Source organism: Orbicella faveolata, unplaced genomic scaffold (assembly GCF_042242905.1).
Source record: "Orbicella faveolata isolate gen_17 unplaced genomic scaffold, um_ofav_v1 contig_46, whole genome shotgun sequence".
NCBI lineage: Eukaryota > Metazoa > Cnidaria > Anthozoa > Scleractinia > Merulinidae > Orbicella > Orbicella faveolata.
In genome coordinates, this window is record NW_028301576.1 from 12,236,837 (window position 1) to 12,257,500 (window position 20,664).

Below are 20,664 nucleotides of genomic sequence, written 5' to 3' on the forward strand. Positions count from 1 at the left end.
AATGCAAACAGCAAATGCAAAGAAGAAAATTATTCTCATTACGATTTTCAATTTGATTGTGTTTACAATAGGCGATGTCAGGTTGAAAACTTAAGCATTTCAAAAAAATCAATACAGAAACAAAAAAAAAACCGTTCAACGAGTGATCGACTTGGCTTCGACTAACGAAGCTAAGCCTTTAACGAAGCTTTGTCAAGCCGAATATTAATTTCACACGGTTTGAAAAGCAGAAGTTAAATTAATCCTAACCTAACAAAAATACATTTTAATATGACAAGCTTACGCAGTTTTAAAAATGCCTTTTTCAGGAAACAGGAAACACAATATTGGCATAGCCCTTGAGAACCAAAAAGAACTAATTCAAAACCGAAAACTGGTTATATACCCAATAATTGTATCGATCGTGACGGCTGTTTTAATAAGCAGGTGTCTGAGTACATGTTTAACGATAAACCAGAAAAATCGCTGCCTCTTTCATAAAATTATTGAGAAAAGGGCAACTTTTGAAAGGATTTTTACGCAGTTAAAAGGTAAGTTTCTTAAATTGGCCATGTCGACTGAAAAGTGATGTATTTACAAGCGAATTTGTTATTGCCTAATTCGAAATGTTAGAAATATTATTCGGCTAGCTAGCATTGTTTTTCACCTTCCCGGAAAAATACTGGGTTTGTTCTGGAAACATTTCGAGTTACTGTACTTCAGTTTCAGTTTGGTTTTAAATAGAACGTTTTCGAAAATTACGCTAGCTTCGACAAAAATTGGAAAGAAGTTAACTGATCAATCTGATTTTATCTTCGGATAATAAATAATTATTGGATTGCCGTGTCATTAGCCGATTCCGAAAGGCTTGGGCCAGCCGTATGACCTTTATCACTGACTGGGGAAAAAAAAGCTTGATTTTCCTAGATATCACCAAATACGCGAATTCAACAATTTTTGGGGTCTTATGCGTTTCATCCATAAAGACCCCTAAGTCAGAGGCAGATCTTGATTGTCAGTCAGTCAGTCAGTCGACATTTTGAGGACGAGATGACACGTGACAGACCTCCGGGAGTATAAATAGTCTGACAGGTAGACTGGGTACTAGTAATTGCGAGTTACGTCGGCCATTGCTTTTGGCGTAGCGTTGTTGTTGTGTAATTGCAGCCGTTTTACCTGTTTTGTGAAAATTTAGAGGAGCTTTCCCTCGCAAATTAGTTGTAATTTTTCAGGGTAAGTTATTTCTATCTCAAAATCGCTCTGTCGTGCTGTTTATGATTTCATTTCGACAATTAACTGCACTCACTGCCTTATGTCTGCCTTGGTTGTTCTTTGTTATTTCATTTGGGTGTTGGAGTGAGTTTCCTCTGCGATACAGGAGTTGTTTTCTCACGCAAGCCAACATATCTAATCCGCTTTCGCAAGCCCACATTCATTGGCTTGAGATCCGGTGCGGGTTTATTCCAGAAGCCAGCTAACAGGGTTGTCAAAATAAGCCGGCGATCGGCGCATTCTCGAAACCTGCGCCGCGTACTCCGAATGCTAGTAGGTTAGACCTGGGTGTGATATTGGAGAAATAAAATGGAAATAAAATCGTTCAGTTATTAATTTGTTTGAACCCAAATTGGATCGGAGGGAATAAAGTATTTGCTGAAAAGTGTTTGACAAGAATCGAAACTGATTTAAAATTAGCTCTAAAATGTTCTACACCTCAGCGAATCATTTTCTGAAACGAAAATACAGGATAAAGTATCTTAGAATAGTCTGGTAAAAGTTGAGTTTTCGTTCTGTTCAAATGACACTGCAATAAATAGGACTGTAGTGCTTTTTCCCCCCCAGTTAAGTGCTACTGTAATGAGAGAAGTAGATTTATTTACGCAAGTATTAACATCCAAGGCTGTCGGCGGAAACTGGCTTATCCGTCATAAAACTGCAGAATTACTTCAGTCTAAACTATCCCTTACTTTAATGGAAATAACATACTCCTTTCCATTTTTTGAAGCGATATACTAATTTTCTAAATTTATAAACACACAAAAATGATACAATATAACCATATCAATCATCGGGTAAACACAGAATATTTAATTTAGAAGCACGTTCGCTATTGAAAAAAGCCTAAAATTCGGAATATGAGGTTAAAATATGAAAGAAACTTGGAATAACTTTATTTTCAAATTAAATTTTATATGAGATAAAGCCAAGAATGCGCCAAAATATCGAACATTTCAAAGCCGTGGATTTCTGTGTGCATAATTGCCAAATTTTATCGCCAGGGAAGCTCCTGCTGTAGTAAAATGGTAATTTCTTTTTTAGGCTCTTGATGAGATTTTATTCTCAATGAGTTTTTAAGTTTTTTGAAAAAGACAGTTGTATAATAAGTACACTTTGTAAAATAAGTCCAAGAAGAAAAAGATGAAAAGGTATTTTTATTGCCTCCTTATGCACAAAATACAAATACAATACAGTAGAGATACAATACATACAAATATGATACATACTTTATTGCAACTCCCTACCAGGGTTTTGCGGTTACAAGACTACATAACTGTCATACTAAAATAACTGTAACGATAACCAAATAACTAAGGCCATAAATATGCATCAAAAAATTAGTGAGATACAATGGATTGGATTTACTTTTTACAAATTCATAATTAATCACAAAAAGTAGGTGAACAATTCTTTTCCTAAAAACATTGACAGAGTCTGAAGATTTAACATCGTCTCTTATATTATTCCAGAGCCTAGTACCACGGTAGGTGAAGGACCGCTGTCCGGTGGTTCGACGGCACCTTAAAATGTTCGGTTGACCGTGTTGTTTAGTATTTCTGGTGTGAATTTGTGAGCGCAGAGTAAATTTCTCAATTAAGTACTCAGGCAAGAGTTTATTAACACCTTTAAAGATCATTATGGCATTCATCAAGTAAAGTCTGTCATTAGCAGGCAGCCAATTTAGGGATACAATGTGCAAAGTAACGGTGCAAGTGCAATTTACATTGTATCAAGAAAAAAACAAGACCCTAGTAAGGCAGGCGAAACTTAAATGAAAAATTTCTACTCATTATCGTAATCTTCTACTTTTTTGTTTTTGGAGCGATTTGCTTGAGTGAGTAAATCCTCCCTAACCTTTTTGCCGTGACGTTTATACGAACACTGGGTTGGAGAATAACAATAATTAAGAGTGGGAAAATCATCAACACTGAATGTACACAAAGTTAGCTGAAAGAAGCCCCACATTGCATCTCGGGGAATTACTTTTCAAACATCTTCCCAGTGGCGGGGGGGGGGGGGGCAACCCCCTCTCATACTCTTCCCAAACGATACACAGCGCGCGTCTTAATTTAACTAGCCGCTTTGTGGCATGTTTTTCACGCAAACCGCCTACTTTTTGGATGGAACCCGCTACTCAAAAAAAAAAAAAAAAACAGCTGACAACCCTGCGGTGCTCAGTTGTTGATGTTGTTGTGTATTTAAAGAGGCTTAGTCATTACAGCAGCAAAACCTCTTGATACTACAGTTCACTTGACATGTGGAAACAGTGCCAAGTTCAGAGAGTTAAACCTCACATGGGACATTGCACAAAATAGGGCTAAATTGAGAGGTTGTTGCTGTGTTATGTCCCATTAGGACTAAGAGCTAAATAGATAATTATTATTAGAGGATAAAGTAAGTAAGTAAACGGTATTCTGCCATACATTTCCCACTTAAAGATTATAACGACTTGTTATGTATACCTTCTTACCTGTAGCAATTCAACTCCCAGATAATGACATTTGAAAACAGCATTCCAAGGTCTTCCAACCGAAAGGAATAAAACTAAGCACAAGACCGCAAGTACGCATTGCGGACCTATTTTTTTTAGTATATATCTTTACAGAGAACCTAGAAAGTAACTGAACGTTAAGGTATAGATGCAGCCAATTTGGTCTGAACATTTTTTCGTTTGTTTCGCGTTAACACTGGCTAACATTATCCGAAACATTGTTTACATCTGAAATGCGATCGATAAGGAAAAACTTTGTAGCTTTGCGACTGCCCTTTGTAGGTGACAAATAGTCTCTGTATTTACGGATCTTTACGCGACCGCGTCGGAAGTTGACAGAATATCAGGAATTATCTGCAGCTCAACAAAATAGTGATTGAGGACTTCAAAGTATAATAAATAGTCCTTATCACTAGTTGTCAAATCGGGCGCACCATTCCGAAACCAATTCATGTGCTTCTAATTCTAAGATTGTTGTCTACAAAGTTGATGGGGAAAGCCAAGTTTCAATAGCAGCTATTTGCGCCTTCAAGAGGAGGAGTTAAGGTTTCGAAGCATAAGCTCGTAATTGACAAGAGAGATCAAACTCAAATTTCTTTATCAAACCGATCGCGCATAATAGAATGTCTCAGTCACAAACGAAAAGAAATTTAGGGACGATTTATTCAAACTTATCGGAGGAACTGATTAAGGTTAATAAAAACCATCTTGCGCCAGCTGAGTAAACATGTCAGTAGGAAAATTAGGCCAGAATTGTTGGTAAACTGAACAGGAAAACAATTCTGGAAGCTAATTGAAATAAAAATAAAAAACATTTTGGCAACTACTTCAAGCGGGTTCGTTAAATAGAGTTCCGCCGCAGTGAGTTATTGAGAGTGATCGCTAGGCCTGGCGTCATATGTGGCTTGCTTCTCGTTCTCGTTCCGAGGTTTTTTTTTTATTGCTCTGTGTTCTCCGGATTTCTTCCCTTCTCAAAAACCAAAACTCGAAATTTTTAAAATTCTCATTGATCTGAGCCGGGCCGCATGCACCTTATGACGAGATAGTCTTCAGTGTTTTATTTGTTTCGTGAGTTGGCTATAAGTCTAAAGGAATCACGTAAATTTACGTTTATATTGCAAATAACAAATTTTAGTTCCTAACCATTTACTGTAGAGTGATAAAGTTACGAGACTAGCGTGCAGATTTAAGTGGGTTACTGATTTTCTCTGTACGTGGCTTGAGCTTTATTAAACCCCTCTTCGTGGCCGACGAAATAAATTATCAGTCAATGAATTTTCATCGAACCTCAAGGAAATGATTCGGCACAATATTAAAGTTCTTACATACTGACTGACTTAAGTCTGACTGACTGACTGACTGACTGACTGACTGAATGACTGTCTGACTGACTGTCTGACTGACTGTTTGACTGTGTGACTAACTGACTGACTGACTGACTGACTTAATCACTGGCTTACTTACTTGCGGTGGCCATGGTTATAAAATACTTTAGAGGATAGCTTAGTTATAATTTACGATAATAAAAAGATTGTTTGTTTACATTTTCAAGTATATATGGCCAGAGGACTTTATCTTCTATCCCTCGCGTTGATGTTGTTCTTGTTAAGTCACATCTTGGCGCAGGAACGCCGTGGATCTTACATGGAGAAAGTACATGAGAAAATGGAAGAACAACATGAGAAAAGGGACGAGAGGGAAGAGAAGATAGAAGCGCTCGAATTGAGGCGCCGAAAGAGGAGCGTACATGGTATATGATTTTTACATCTCGAGTTACTGTTGGATGATGGAAGATAAAAGGGACCGAAAATGAATTGAATTTGTTATTTCCTGTATATGCCTCAGTTCTAAAATCCGTTAATTAAATTCTTATCCCAGTGGCGGATCCAGACCTTGAGCTTAAGTGGGGGGGGGGGGGGGTATTCAGACCTTGAGCTAAGGGGGGCCGTTTTTTTTTTTTTTGCTTGCCATGCCGGCTTTTCTTTCTTCTGCGATTCTTTTTTACCCAAAATAAGGGGGCCCGGGCCCCCATCCTCCTTCCCTAGATCCGCCACTGTGTCCAACTCCAACGTGTTTGTGGAATGGGCTGGAAAGCGAGTCAGCCTGTCACGAACCGGGAAGGAATACTATGACCCCGTCAAAACCATCTTAATAAACACCTCACTGATGAATGGAACGGTTTGCCTGAGTCAGAGAATGAGAAACCGATCTTTTCAAAGTCAAATGACGAAATAATGAATGTCGATTGAATGATCTTATATATTAGGGCGCATGCTGCAGGAACCATACGCAAGCTGACACTCACGAAGCGACATTGAAAAATGAGGTCATTTTGTCCTGGTTTCATGACGCACAGATTCAAACCAGCTGGTCGAATTTTATGCACCGGCATGTTGCGGGAACAAAAATTAAATTTTATCTCCGCAACATATAATTTTTCAGTAAAAACGGTCATGCCACATAAAGAAAATATCGCTGCCACGTGACACCGCTTCAAGTCCTCTCAACATGTTCCCTATTGTGTGCCGACCGTAACTGTGTTTCGAGCCCCGGGGGTAAGGGGGTACTCCCTTATATGGGTTATATGGGTATGTGCGGCCCCAAAGGATATGGTTTTCAGCCATTCTGGTCATTAATAGGGTATCAATTTTGGCCATTTTGGTCATGAATAGGGTATGGATTTAGCACTCTTGTCTTGCACTGGGTATGTTCTTTTAGGAGAAGCTACTTTTTCATCATTATCGATAAGACCATGTCATCAACAAAGCCCTTCATATATTATGTTTAGGGCAACTGTGCCAGCCGCAACGGTCATATACAGGATATCGAGTTTTAATTGGTCAGGTCATAAAAAGGTTAGAAAAAATAGCAGATTTTGGTCATAAATGGGATAAGGTTTTGGGAAGCGGGCCGCACACCCTCACTCAATTTTTCTGGGAGTACCCCGACCGGGACTTCGAGCCCATCTCAAAAGGCATACAGAGCCGGTGAAACTGTTGTTTTTGAATATGAATAGTTTTTCAAAACAGGTAGTAAACTGTGTTAACAGAATGTTCTAATCGTTTTTTTCTTCTTCACAGTTTCTAGACCAGAACTTGGCAAGATGGAGGCAACTAATTTTTTTAATGGCTATAGTTATGATGATGACTACTGAGGTTTAATTGAACTGAGGCTTCGCCAAGTTGTAGCTTAAGTCGGAATATACTTACGTGAAATGTATTGTATTGATAGCAAATAAATGTTCCATATCCTGTTAATTATACCGTCACAGTCCCGTTAATTCCAATTAAAAAAGAATCCGGCTAATTTTCTCCTGAATATCCTTTAGTTCGTATAGTGTGATCGTCCGGGTGAGTGTACTACACTCACCTGGACGATACTCCTGATACTCCTACTACTGATACTCCTGGGTTCAAACCATTTACTGTGAATATCCTTTATTCCGTCAATTTTTCATTTATCCTCTATCTCAGTAATCTCTTAATCGGATGACTGTCAAAATTGCAAAAGACATTTTCCCCTGCGACTAGATATATATTTCACGAAAACAGTTAGTTCACACGAGGAGAGTTGCCCAGGGGCCTCACATGTCAATGCAACTCCTCGCGCTCGAGTGTCGTTTGAGCGCAAGCTGGTTTGATCGTTTACTCGTTGACCGGCCATCAAAGAAAAAGTTGCCAAATGTGGTGATTCAGGCTAATTCTCGTTTATGAACTTAATGGTTGATCGCTGATGCAGTAGGTTTAATAATTCCTTTCTATTGTCTTTTGCACGCCATGCGTGCCTTAGTTTGAGATTTCGCGGGAACAGTTGCCATGGTAGCAACTAATACAAACCGGCTCCAAATAAGGCTAAAAACGTCATTACTTAGGAAGATGGCGGTCGCAGTCGAAGACGAAATCTGAAGTTCTCCGCGCTTCTTCGCTTGTACTAACTAACTTATCACTACACTAAGGACAGCAACTTCACAAACAGCTTTCACTGTATGCGAGTGATGATTTTAGTAAGGATCGTGGTTTGATTCGCACGTAAAGTCTACACATGAACAGTTATGTTCTCAGCATGACAGTGCCGGTTCGTCGAAGGACGAAGGAAGTATTCATCAGTTTTCACCCTTAGCTTGGCAGTACCAGAACAAAAAAAACACACATCTAGCGAAACTAAAGAGGTGACACAATTGATTGCCATTCCAGGTAAGTTGAGTTAAACGGTGCTTAATTCAGAATATCGGGCGCTCGAGGGCTCTATTTCCCTAATTTTGTTTACATGTTTCGGTTGTTTGCCATGGACTGCACTGTTTGCATGATCATTCGCCAGGTGGAAATTAAGGTCAAGCTTACGTTATAACAGCAAAATTCTTACGTTTGTTCAAATTCCAAAAATTATTTCTTAATTGTTCTTCTAGCCTTATAGTTGTAGAAGGAAAATCTGAAATGTTTTAAGCTTATCTTTCTCGATCCTGTGCTCTGCGTAAAACTAAATAAATTCTTATCGGTGCGGCATACTAAATTATTAATCATCCTTGACCTGAACTCGGATACAACAATTCTGAGAAATATTAACCAATCACCAATCTTGTTCCGGGTCCTGCAGTAGTGCTAAAGCGAAATATGTGTCCTGACCTTCACAGAGCCTTCATTAGCAGGATAACTTTTTTCAACTTTTTTTTTGGTCGAAACGACAACTTTTTTCACGTTTGATGCGGAACCCCTGTCACAGTGATATGTGTATCCCCGTGATATGTGTATCCCCGCACACATATCACTAGTGATATGTGTATCCCCCGTGGGGATACACAAAACACTGATACGCGCCTGGACATTCAACGAACAAAATGGCGACTCGGTTGCGAGGTTCCGACGAGCGCTGTAAAGAGTAGAAGAAACCAGAAATGAATTCGCGCCCAACGGAGCAGATTAGGATTTCTTGAGTTTGGTTGAGTTCCAACCGACTCGATTGTATATCTGACTAAAACTTCGAACAGCGGATACGCATATCACTAATTATTTCATGGCGCAGTGATCTCAGTGTGTATCCCCTAAACACAGCCGTTAGATTGGCTATCTACCTGATCGAAGAAAATGGCCAATTATTGCCGAAACGTGCTGGCTGCTTACTCGCTATGACGTTTATACCCAGGTTGAGGTTTGCGGAGTTTGCAACTTGAATGTTTAAATATCTAAACTGAAATCGCGTGCAGGGGATACACATATCACTAATTATTTCATGGCGCAGTGATATGTGTATCCCCAGAAACACAACTGTTATAATATAGCGCATCAACCTTGTCAAAACTGCAGGCAATATTAGCACCCGACGTTTTTACACGGCTTGGGTTCACTGAAGTTTGAAACTCGATAATTCCATTAAAAACGCGTGCATGCGTGCACAGGATAATAAGGGATACACATATCACTGATTATTTCATGAACTAGTGATATGTGTATCCCCATGGACACAGCTGTTATATTGGGGACCGTTCATTTTTTATCAGGTAGGGGGGGCTGGTGGGATTTGGGGGGGGGGCATGCGAAAAAAAATGGCTTTCGAGGGGGGGCCATCCCAAAAAAATAAGGGAAAAAGGGGGGGTCACGTGAAATATTTTAGTAAAACTTTAAAATGGCATAATGTTTGAATATCAAAAAAATTGCTATAGAATAAACATAGAAGGCAGGATACAAATTTATTACAAACTTTCCTTCTGCTTTAAAAAAACGTTTGGCGACAAAAAAGCATTTGTAGCTACTGAGAAGAAGTACTTAACACTGTTATTTTCGAGTGCAACTTTCACTGGGACTCATCTTCATCTTCGCTGTCGTCGAGTTCTTCATCGCCGCTTGTGCTGCTATAGGAGTCTCTTTCACCGATGCTGCAAGAAGCAGCAATGCTTTCCGTCAGAGTGTACTCTTCAGGGTACATGAAGGTGTAAACATAATCTCTGACTTCCTGCTCAAGGTTGGTGGTGATTCTGCTTCTTGCAGCATTGGTGAAATAATTCCCTTCCAAGAGCTGTGCAATGTATGGCCCATCTTTTCTAAATAACGACGTGGCAACATCCTCAACTTTAATACACCCCTCCGGGACGGCCGTTCTAGGAGGGTACACAAGGCATTGTGGAAGATCATTTCCTAGCGGGTTTCCAACACAGATTCCATAAACTCGTTGGACGTTGTTTTCAGTCCGCTTCCTCTTTCTTTCATTTGACTTTCTGCGGTTTTCTTTTTTCCTTCTCCTTTTGTTGATGTGCTGTTTGAGTATGCCCTTGAATATGCTGTTATAATTGCTCTTCTTATTTCCTAGTGCTTCCATGTCCTGCGTGACCTTCATCAACTTAGCTTCTATACATTTGATCTGTTTTACATTAAAACTGTGGGCATTCATCAATTCAGATGAGGGAGATGCCAATGAGAGGCCAAGTGCCACACGCTCAGGGCGAGCCATAACTAGGAGATCCGAAATTGACTTCTCTTTCTTTTGATTTGTTTTTCAAACAACAGCTCTCTGTAGTATAGGGATTGTAAATATTGTCTTCACAGTGAGCACAAAACGTGAAGTAGGGGGATAATAGAGAAATATTTAAAAAGTTGAAATCTAAATATTGTTTGTTCAATTTTTTGGGGGGGGGGGTCATCCCAAAAAATGACCGCTATAAGGGGGGGGGGCATGTGAAAAAATTGGTAAGCTGAGGGGGGGTCATGTGATTTTTAAATGGTGCTTCCCAAATCCCACCAGCCCCCCCTCCCTCATAAAAAATGAACGGTCCCTTGGCTTTCTACCCAAGAAGAAAAATGCCCATAACATTTGCATTGTCAAAACTGGCTTGCTAGAAATATTCACACAAGGCATTTATTCGTAGCTTGGGATTTCTGGAGTTTCACTGACCTCGGTTGTACACCGTTGCCGACCGCATGCAGGGGATACACATATCACTAATTATTACATGGCGCAGTGATATGTGTATCCCCTGAAGACAGCCGTAATCTAGGCTAACTGCCGAAGAATGAACGTCGAATATTGTGAAACGTGCTAGCAATATTCGCAGTATAGCAATGTATACAGCTTGAGACTTTACATATCTTACAAAAAGTCGAACTGAAAAGCGGGTGCAGGGGATACACGAGTGCCACTAATCATTTTATGGCGATCGGGTCGAAGCCGTGATATGTGTTTCACTCCACGAATAATTCAGATGCAAACAAGGCGATGAACAGTGGAGAATATGCGTTACTCGAGGGGTGAGAATGCACCGCGCAATTAATATCGTCCTAGAAATCCGGTGCCGTGAAACTCAAATTGAAATATATCTAGATCCATTTGTTGTTCAACTTTAAATTCATTATATCCTGCTCGCAGAAAACCAGTTAGGATCAAGAACACAATTCCAGCAGCAGATACGTAAACTTTTTCAACTACAAAAATTGAGATTTGTGTTTTACTGAAGCCTGTTTGGGTTAGTCGTTCGTCCAGTAAGCGACCGGACGACGAGAGCACTTTCAAGGAGGATATTGCTTTTTAAAGTAGAGGGGAGGGGGGGTGGGGGATACACATATCACTGCTCGCCATTTTGGAGGGGATACACATATCACTAGTGATATGTGTGCGGGGATACACATATCACGGGGATACACATATCACTGTGACACCCCGTTAATACGACCACCTTCAGGCCACGGAAAATTGGTCGTATTAACGGGGTGGCTGTATTAAAGGGGTTCTTTAAATAAGAAAATGACTGACTGAGCCTTTTTTCGGGCCAGAATAAAGTGACTGCGATAACGAGGTGGTCGTATTAACAGGGTGGTGGTAATGCGGGGTTTTACCTGTATACATAAAAAGAAGAACAGAAGAAATGTTCAATTTGAGTCAGGAGACTCAAATGCTTAGTTGATAAATTGCTAAATTGATAAAACCGCCATAGCAAGTTTGTGAGCTGACATTTTAAGCTTTGTCCCTTCTTCAGAACAGAGTGAAGCATTGTGGGTTGTGTGTGTATGTGAATTAATACGCAGTGGAGTAGGGAATTACACTATTGGATGGAGCATGACAGCAAAAGATGCATGCACAAATAAAATACTAGAATATCAGCTTCACTGACTCATTTTGATTGTTAATGTACAGTCATGTACCTGTAGAGTTTCAAGTTGATAATACAATAACATGTATAAAGAATTTCACCTGCTTGCTGATATGGCACAAGTGGACAGTTTCTTTAGAAGTGAATAACATGAAATGGCTTGACTGAAGGCTTTTTCAGAAGAGGTGTGGGATTGCCATTAGTGTGTCCTGTTTTAACATGCAGTGTGGTCGGTCAAAAGTTTGTCAAATTCAAACTCGGTTATGTCAACAGAGTTCAACCCATGGATTGAGTTTGAATGAACTGGCAATTAAACCAGTCATTGATTGTAATAAAACATAGCACTTTTTGTGTTTACTTTATCAAACTAATCATAGTAAGTAAAGTTTGGAAATAAACAGTCCTGTGGAATGTATGTCCAGAAAGCAAGCATTATATGTTCAAATATCAACTTTTATGATTAAAAATATATCGTGAACTTGATCACAAAACTCAATCAAGCTCTATACATACAAGTAAATTGATCAAGGGCCTTAAGCATTAGACTAGAGTGTAGATAAGTGCAACAGCTTGCATGCATACATGCCTTCCCTGTGTCAGAAATTATGCATGTTTTTGTGCTGCAAGAACAATCGAAATAAACCCTAATGATGGCTTTGTTGTTGACAACACACTATTTGTAATCAACAACTAAAAGTAAATAGTCTACTTCTTAAAAACTAATAGTTCTCCTTCTCATTGGTCCTCTATCGTTCTGTAGGTATGTCATCTCAGTGTAACCTCCTTGGAGGGTGTTGGCATAGATTGTGTAGTTCCAGAAAATATCCATACCCCCACCACGGAGGGAATTTCACGTAAGCCCCCCCCAGCCTCTCTGGAATTTCCCTTTTTTGAACACAAAAGTAACCCCCCCCCACCCCTTTGGAATTTCCACAAGTATTATGTAGACCCCCCATACCCTCTGAAAAAATTGTTTTGGTAAGAAAGTGTGTTGAAGTTAAAGTAAATACCCCAAACACTTCACTGTCTGCATTGCACATCACTGCTGTTTATGCTCGCTCAATTGTAACATCTGAAGATCAACACAAAGAAAAAATACAGCAATTTATTTAAACATGCTTTAAAAGAAAATAGATAAAAATGGTAACTTGTCAAATTACCTTCCTATACGACTACTTCAATTTCTGTTGAAGGACTGATAAGTGTGGATGAAATTGACACCATGCTTTTATCGTGAACATGATCGCTAACACACCCGCGATGAAACCCAGTCTTACAGCAAAATTACATACAAATGGACAGGTAAACAAGAATAAGAAATTGTCAAGTTTGTAAAATCAACATCTTTTCTACTTTTGTAAAGAGACTAATTTTCACTACAGAAATTGGCTTCCACTCTACAGCTTTGAAGTCCGATGCGAAAACAAACTAGGCTTGTCACCAGTGCTTTCTGGTCCACATGGTGATGCCATGTAGACTGGTAACAAGTAATGGTGGCCATTTCCACGCAGTGGCACGTTCTTGGCATTTTTTAGCTTCCAAAGTGCTTTTTGAAGAAAGAGAATTTATTTCAAATAAATTATGATGCAATTCAAATACAAGCATTCAAGCTACTATTTTTTCATGTGAAAGATCTACTTCATAGGTAAGAAAGGATTTTTGACCAGCGAGATCGATACTTAGAGTCCGTATTGAATCGAAGGGCATCTGGAAATTAAATCAACCGTCCAAACCCCCTCCCCCCCAGAATTTCCTGGTCTTTGACCCCCCCACCCCTCCAGAATTTCCTGGGTATTTGACCCCCCCACCCCTCCGGAATTTCCAATTCCCTCCATGATGGGGGTATGGATATTTTCTGGAACCACACATTTTACATCTATGTTCTTCGCAGTTCATGTTCATTATTGAATGGCATGACTTTATATTCTTGACTATCTTTTAGCCTTGAAAGAACTATGGCAGAAGCGGTCAAAGTTATTGTGCGCTGTCGTCCTCTTAACCAACGCGAAAAGGACTTAAATTGCGAAGTAGTAGTACAGATGGACTCATCTACTGGACAGTGTGGTTTGAGCAAACCTGGAGATAAGACTCAACCTCCAAAGATGTTCACATTTGATGGTGCTTATTACATTGACTCTACCACTGAAACAATTTACAGTGATATCTGTTTTCCTTTGGTTGATGGCGTGTTAGAAGGGTACAATGGTACTGTATTTGCATACGGTCAGACAGGCTGTGGAAAGTCCTTCAGCATGCAGGGAATAACTGACCCTCCAACACAGAGGGGTATAATCCCACGGGCATTTGAGCACATCTTTGATGCCATTCAAGTTGCTGAGAATATGAAGTTCCTGGTTCATGCGTCGTACCTAGAGATTTACAATGAAGAAATCAGGGACCTTCTCGGCAAGGATCATAAATCCAAGTTGGAACTGAAGGAGCATCCTGAAAGGGGGGTCTATGTGAAGGACCTCACTCTTCACCCTGTTCACAGTGTACCTGAAATGGAGAAGGTTATGGATCTCGGGAGTAAAAACCGATCAGTTGGCGCTACTCTCATGAATGCTGACTCATCAAGATCACATTCAATTTTCACGATTAACATAGAGATCATGGAGACAGCAGATGAGAGCGGCGAGCACATTAGAGCTGGTAAACTTAACCTTGTGGACTTGGCCGGAAGCGAGAGGCAATCCAAGACTGGTGCTACGGGTGATCGGCTCAAGGAGGCCACAAAGATTAACTTGTCGTTGTCAGCATTGGGTAATGTAATATCTGCTTTGGTAGATGGAAAGTCAACTCACATTCCTTATCGTGACTCCAAGTTAACCAGACTGCTCCAGGTAAGTGGAAGTTGCTAGAAGTGCTTTATTTTGCACCAATGTTGGTGGTCTGAAATGTTTGCAGAGATCTGCCCCTAAACCAAACCGGCCCCAGTTATGTGAAGGCTGGATAAGGTTATCCACTGGCTAAATCACTGTCCAGTGGGTATGTGTTAAGAAAACAAACCAGGTTATCCACTGGATAGCGATTTATCTGGTGGATTGTGTTATCTACCTTTCGAACAACCCAGGGCTGGGCTATTTTAGGTGTACTATACATGTAGATATATCTTAATTTAGCAAATCTGTATGAAGGCTCAGTCTCCAGCTGTGGGTGTTTCGGTGCACCCGCAATCCTGTTTATCCCCACAGTGCCCAGCCGGGAAGTTGGGGAGGATCGCGTGCACACCAAAACACCCATGGCTGGAGACTTGGCCTAATCTGTTTGTGGTTAGACTGTTGTGTATATGCATGTAGCTCATGGCTGAGTCCAAGGTCGTAAAGAAGTAGTACAGATGGACTCAGTATATTGTCAAAGAACCAATATACTTGTAAAACGTTGTTTACAACACACTATGACAGGCTGTTAACCAGTGCAGTGGAGGTGATAAACCTGGCCTGAATTTAAGAACATCTTATCTCAATTAGTGGTAGATGCAACTACAGTCTAGTTGTTAGTGTGCTAGGCTCTGGATTAAATGCCCTGGGATTCAAGTCCTGGCCAGAATCATTGTGTCGTGGTTTTGGTCAAGTTAGTTAGTTTTCTCTCACAATGCCTTTCTCCACCCAGGTGTGCTGTAAATGAGTACCAAGGAATTACATGTACAGTACATGTACATGTAGATGCTGGGGTGGGCCAGATTATCACATGGTGATTTCACGTCTCGGAAACCAAAGATACAGTGGTTTCATGAAGGGCTGGGCACCTGGCAAACTGACCAGCTGTGAGAATGATTTTGTCTGCCTGGGTTGACGATCTACATGTACATGTAGCTGAAAGTTTTACTCTTAAAGAAGTTCAGTTCAAACAGTTTTGCCTGCCTGTGAAGACCAGTTGCTCTCCTGCTGACAGCATTAGTGAAACTCCTGCAGATACATGTACACCTGTAGCGGACAGGTGTACTTAGTGGTTAGCGGCCACTAAGCTTAAAATCAGACCATACACGAACCTTTCATTCAATTATGCATCCATTAATCAAACAAGAACAACAATTGACTGGTAAATTCTCTATTTCAGGACTCACTGGGTGGAAACACAAAGACACTCATGGTGGCATGTCTGAGCCCAGCTGACAACAACTATGACGAGACCCTGAGTACATTGCGTTATGCAAATCGTGCAAAGAACATCAAGAACAAGCCAAAGATCAATGAAGATCCAAAGGATGCTCTTCTCAGGGAATATCAAGAGGAAATCCAGAAACTGAAAGCCATGTTGATGGGTCAGATGGCAGTTCCAGCAGACTTTGGGACAGGTGTGATATTTGAAATGGTTTAATGCTTTAATTTTAAAAACATGTATGGTAATTTCTCAGGGGTTTCCAGGGTTGTAACTAAGAAAATAGTCTTTCAGCTAAGAATTTCATTGAGCCAGTCATCATTTTTTGCGAGAGACCTGGAAGAAACTTTTGTCCCCGCTCTTTTGCAACACCTTGAATGCGAGGCTACCAAGCTTCATGTTTACACGATGGCGGACGCAGTACATGGAAAGAGAACACACTAAACAAGTGCTCAAAACAAGATTTATTTCAATTATTTTACTTGTTATAGTGGCATCCATACTCAAGTAGTCGGGAATTTATTCCAAACTTCTCATTTTGATGGTTCGATTTACACTGTATATCAAATGATTGTATATGTATAACCTACACTGTGTAAAAACTGTTTGTTGCCCTTTACCGAGTGATTGCCCTTCAAAATCCAGCCAGTGATCACCTCTATTCTGCTGGAAGCTGGTGCTTAGCGACAACCCTAGGTTTCATTAAGGGTCAGGTACGGGGCAAATTGACCGGCTGTGAGAACGAATTTGCCTACCTGGTTTGACCATCTAGAGGAAAGTTTTCTTATGAAGAAGTTCAGTTCAAATACATGTAGTTTTGCCCGCCTGTGAAAACCAGTTACCCTCTAGCTGAAAACATCAATGACCAAGCTTATGTAACATTCCTTGGGCAGATTTGTTAGAAGTAAAATGCAGCTGAATACACTGTAGTATGGTATGCAGTGAACTCTCTCTAAACGGACACATTTTGGTGTGGCTCTAGTTACATGTAACGAAACTGCCTGGTTTTGAGACGTGTCCATGTTACGGAGAGTTAAGTTATAGAGAAACAAGTGAAATCCAGTCAGCACTCTGCCTTAGAGAATTGTCCACCTACACTGTAACAGTCTTTTTTGAGACAGTTCACTGTGAAATAAGTGCTTCGGAGTCCCAGTGGAACACCCTATCCAAACATTCACTGAGTCGCCTTCCTCTTTGCATCACTCTGTCATGTGACAAGATGGTGGTGGAACAATAATGGATGTCAGAAGTGGAAGAGAGAGTGATAAAATTGTAGTAAGACTGAAAGCTAATTTTGAGATCACTTGGCCTCGTTTTGCGAAGGTTGGATAATGCTTTCCACTGGAAAAATCGCTATCTATCTATCTTAGTTTACTCTGACACTATATTCACTGGATGTCATCTTATTCAGAGGATGGCATTATGCACCCTTTGACCAACTGGGCTATGAAGTTTTGATTCGAGTTTTGATGAGAGTTTGGGTATTTGAAGAATTTGTAGGATTTATATGAGAAAAGTTGTTGAGTGGCAAAGGTCACCAATCTGGGGTGAATACAGGATTTTAGAGAAGGGGGTTTGAGATACGGACTGCTGAAGGCGATCCCCTGTAGGGGGATCCGGGGGCATTCTCAGCCGTAAAATTTTTAAAATCGAGGTCCTCGGAAATGGGATTTCGGGCACTCTGAGGCCAAGTCAGTGTGTTATAATGTCTCAAATTTTAAATTTAGGGGGTTCGACCGAACCCCCCAAACCACCCCTAGATCCGCCTCAGGGTTGTCAATCCATATACACTTGCTTAACTGGGCATGTTCTCTTTCAAGCTGTCATCTAATTTTTTTTTCACAGCTACAGCAGGTTCATCTGCTGTTCCTGCTCGATCTATAGCGGCTCCGCCCCGAGCTACTCAATCTCAGGATCACTCTGCCTTAGTTGCCATGGAAACCGAGAACCTCAAAAAAGAGTACGAGGCAAAACTGGCAGATATGAAGTCGTCTTATGAAGCAGAACTTATGTCTAAACAGAAGCTACAGGAAGAAATGGAACGGCTGAAGAATGATTATAACAGAAAGGTTCACAATGTTGAGGAGCATTACGGGAGTTCTACAGCTGGGACCACAGTTGCCCCTGTAGGGGTGGGTGGGGGAGGTGTGCCAGCAGACAGTGCTATTAGTGTGATTGCATTGGCAAATGAACTGGTAAGTTAAAAGAAATATCTATGAAAATACCTCTGCCATAACTCTAACTCTATGTATGAGGATAACTCTGCCAATCGAAGCTGCTGGTGCGTGTAACCGCTCTATAGACCCTTCACATGAAATGCTTTCATTCTTTCTATTAGGATCAACGGCCTTCCATTGTGTCGACTGAGGGCTCAAATGCAGCGTTTAACGTGGTATCAGGACCACTTCAAGGGATGCAGGACTCGAGCAAAGATCAGAGCATGTTGCAAACTGTACAAGGCAAGGCTATCAAGGGTGTTCAAGAGGTCAAGAACTTAATACCAGGGTTGGAAGATTTACACTTCCTAAGTCAAGGTCTTCCCAATGATGCGCTGGTAAAAAGGCTGCAGGAACTTCAGGAAAAGTTTGTTGGTGGTGAGAAGAAAAACGATCAGAAATTGAAAGAGAAAAGAAAGGCGAGGAAGAACTATGCTTTGTCGCAAAGAGAGAAACTGGCGAAGGCGGCGAAGAAGATGGAAGATGATGGTATAATGGTCAAAGTTTACGACAATTTGCAAGATGAGATCAAAGTAAAGAATAATGTCATTAACCAGATGGAAGGAAAATTGAAATCCGCGCAATCCGAGATAGACGATCTGCAGACTGAATTTGAACGCGATCGTGAAGATTACTTAGAAACGATTCGAAAGCAGGAGCAAATTATCAAGCTTCAACAACAGATTCTGGACAAGATCCAGCCATGCATACGACGCGACTGTAACTATTACAACATCGATAAGGTTCGATCGGAGAGCACGTGGGATGAAGAAGCCGGCAAGTGGAACATCCCTGAGCTAGTCATTACAAAGACAACGCTTCCTACCCCTGGGATTATGCCGGGTGCAAGCACCCCACCCCGGGGCCTGAAATCGCCCGTTAACAGACCCCAGGTCAATAACCAGGGACAAGTTGTCAATGGACACTTAGGGGGGTACCCTGAGGAGCCAAGCGAGGATCGTTTTCTTCAGCATTTGTCGCGGAGCTCTCATGAAGATTACGCGTCGAGTTATTTTAAACCTAAAAGAGCTGACCGGTTATTAGCTGAGAACACCAAATTTGAACGATACGACAAGCGAGAGTCATCTCCCTCGGGTGGAACACGTCCGCAGCTCGGATTTCCGGGTACCGGGGGATCGAGCGGAACGTTGAACAACAATTTTCCCCCGGGGAGCGGAGGTAGTATTGGCGGGATGCCCGCTATGGGAAGACCGGTTAGATTGGAATCACTACACATGCCGGGGGAAAGGGAAAAGAAGAAAAAGAAACACAAGAATTTAGACGAAAGAAAGAGAGACGACTGGTCATAGAACAATGCCAGGTAATGGTTAGGAGGTTTGAAAATAATCGCGCGCGTCGTGGGTGATAATTACTTATAGTAACGTTTAGGTAGATCTTTGTTTTGTTGTGTTTTGTTGAATTTGATTCCTAGCCTCGCCCTTTCATAGACGCGTAAAGAACAAATGGAAGGCAGCGCTAGAGAGCTCGGCGTGATGCGTACATGAAGTCAGTCATAATCATTGTAATGCCCCTTCTTGTATTGGTTTTATCACATTCGATCGAATCAGAGCCGACAGATTTTACCAAGAAATAGATCTTGATCCGCGTCCGTCCTCAAATGTCAAGTGAGCTATTATGTTAGAGTTAAGATTCGACAAGGAATCAAAAAGTTGTGCTCAAAATCTAATTTATATATGTGTAGCTAGTTATGAGTGTATTTCAGTGTACCGTTCCTGGTGAATTAATATATTTCCGAGTGCATGCACTTACAGTGTAAATTATCTATGGTATGCCGGCAGTCCTGCTATCACAGATGCAGATGAACACGTAAAATGGTTGACGGGATTGTACATTCAAAGAAGTTGTAAATTATGTATAATAATTTCACCTGTGTTGAATGGTCATGACTTTGGGGTTTCTTTAGGTTTCAGTCAATGTTGAAAAAAAAAAAAAAGAAAAACGTAATGCGTCTATTGTAGATGAAGCAGCGCGTTTAAAAGTTGAACCCAAGAATAATACGAAGTCTGTGACACAATGTTTTGCGCTTCTGGCTCTTAATCGTAATCTAAATTTTTCAAAACTATTTTGCTTCATTCATGTCCTTTAGGTCCCTTGTCTCCATACTTGTACAGTTCATTGTTTTAGAACTTTTGAAAAAAAATTCAATGTTTTTTTGACTCGACGCAGTGAATTTCTCAAATGCTACAACTGCCGTTTTCCAATCAGATTAACTTAGATAGTTGTGAAGTGAAAGCTTGTGAGTTTGGGGGCGAATTCATGTGACCTTTTTAGTACAGTTGCGGCTATGCCATCAAGCCGCATTTGTACTTTGAACTTATCAGGCAACCTCTGCTGTATCATCAGCAACCCTTTGACTACATTTATTTTGTTCTCATATGGACTCTAAATCCCATAAGTTCAATAGGCCACAATTCTTAGGTCGTGCTTTCGTCTAGAGTGATATATGTAATATTCTGATGGTTTACACAAATAAAGATTGTGTGTGCATTCGTTATAATTCCAAATTT

At 40.7% G+C, this 20,664-nt stretch overlaps 1 protein-coding gene and 1 long non-coding RNA gene across 2 annotated transcripts; both read left to right on the forward strand.

The window, feature by feature from the left end:
• The first annotated feature begins 386 nt into the window (after window positions 1–386).
• LOC149098400 (uncharacterized) lies at window positions 387–7,002 on the forward strand. The gene is made up of 3 exons (XR_016203953.1): window positions 387–530; window positions 5,298–5,495; window positions 6,826–7,002. It is a non-coding gene; the product is annotated as an uncharacterized LOC149098400 (long non-coding RNA).
• A 594-nt stretch (window positions 7,003–7,596) lies between these two features.
• LOC149098401 (osmotic avoidance abnormal protein 3-like) lies at window positions 7,597–20,644 on the forward strand. The gene is made up of 5 exons (XM_089278577.1): window positions 7,597–7,938; window positions 13,762–14,662; window positions 15,879–16,116; window positions 17,766–18,115; window positions 18,259–20,644. Exons 2-5 carry the CDS (start codon window positions 13,775–13,777, stop codon window positions 19,444–19,446), a joined length of 2,664 nt encoding a protein of 887 aa, XP_089134703.1. The 5' UTR covers window positions 7,597–7,938; window positions 13,762–13,774; the 3' UTR covers window positions 19,447–20,644.
• Window positions 20,645–20,664: the final 20 nt, after the last annotated feature.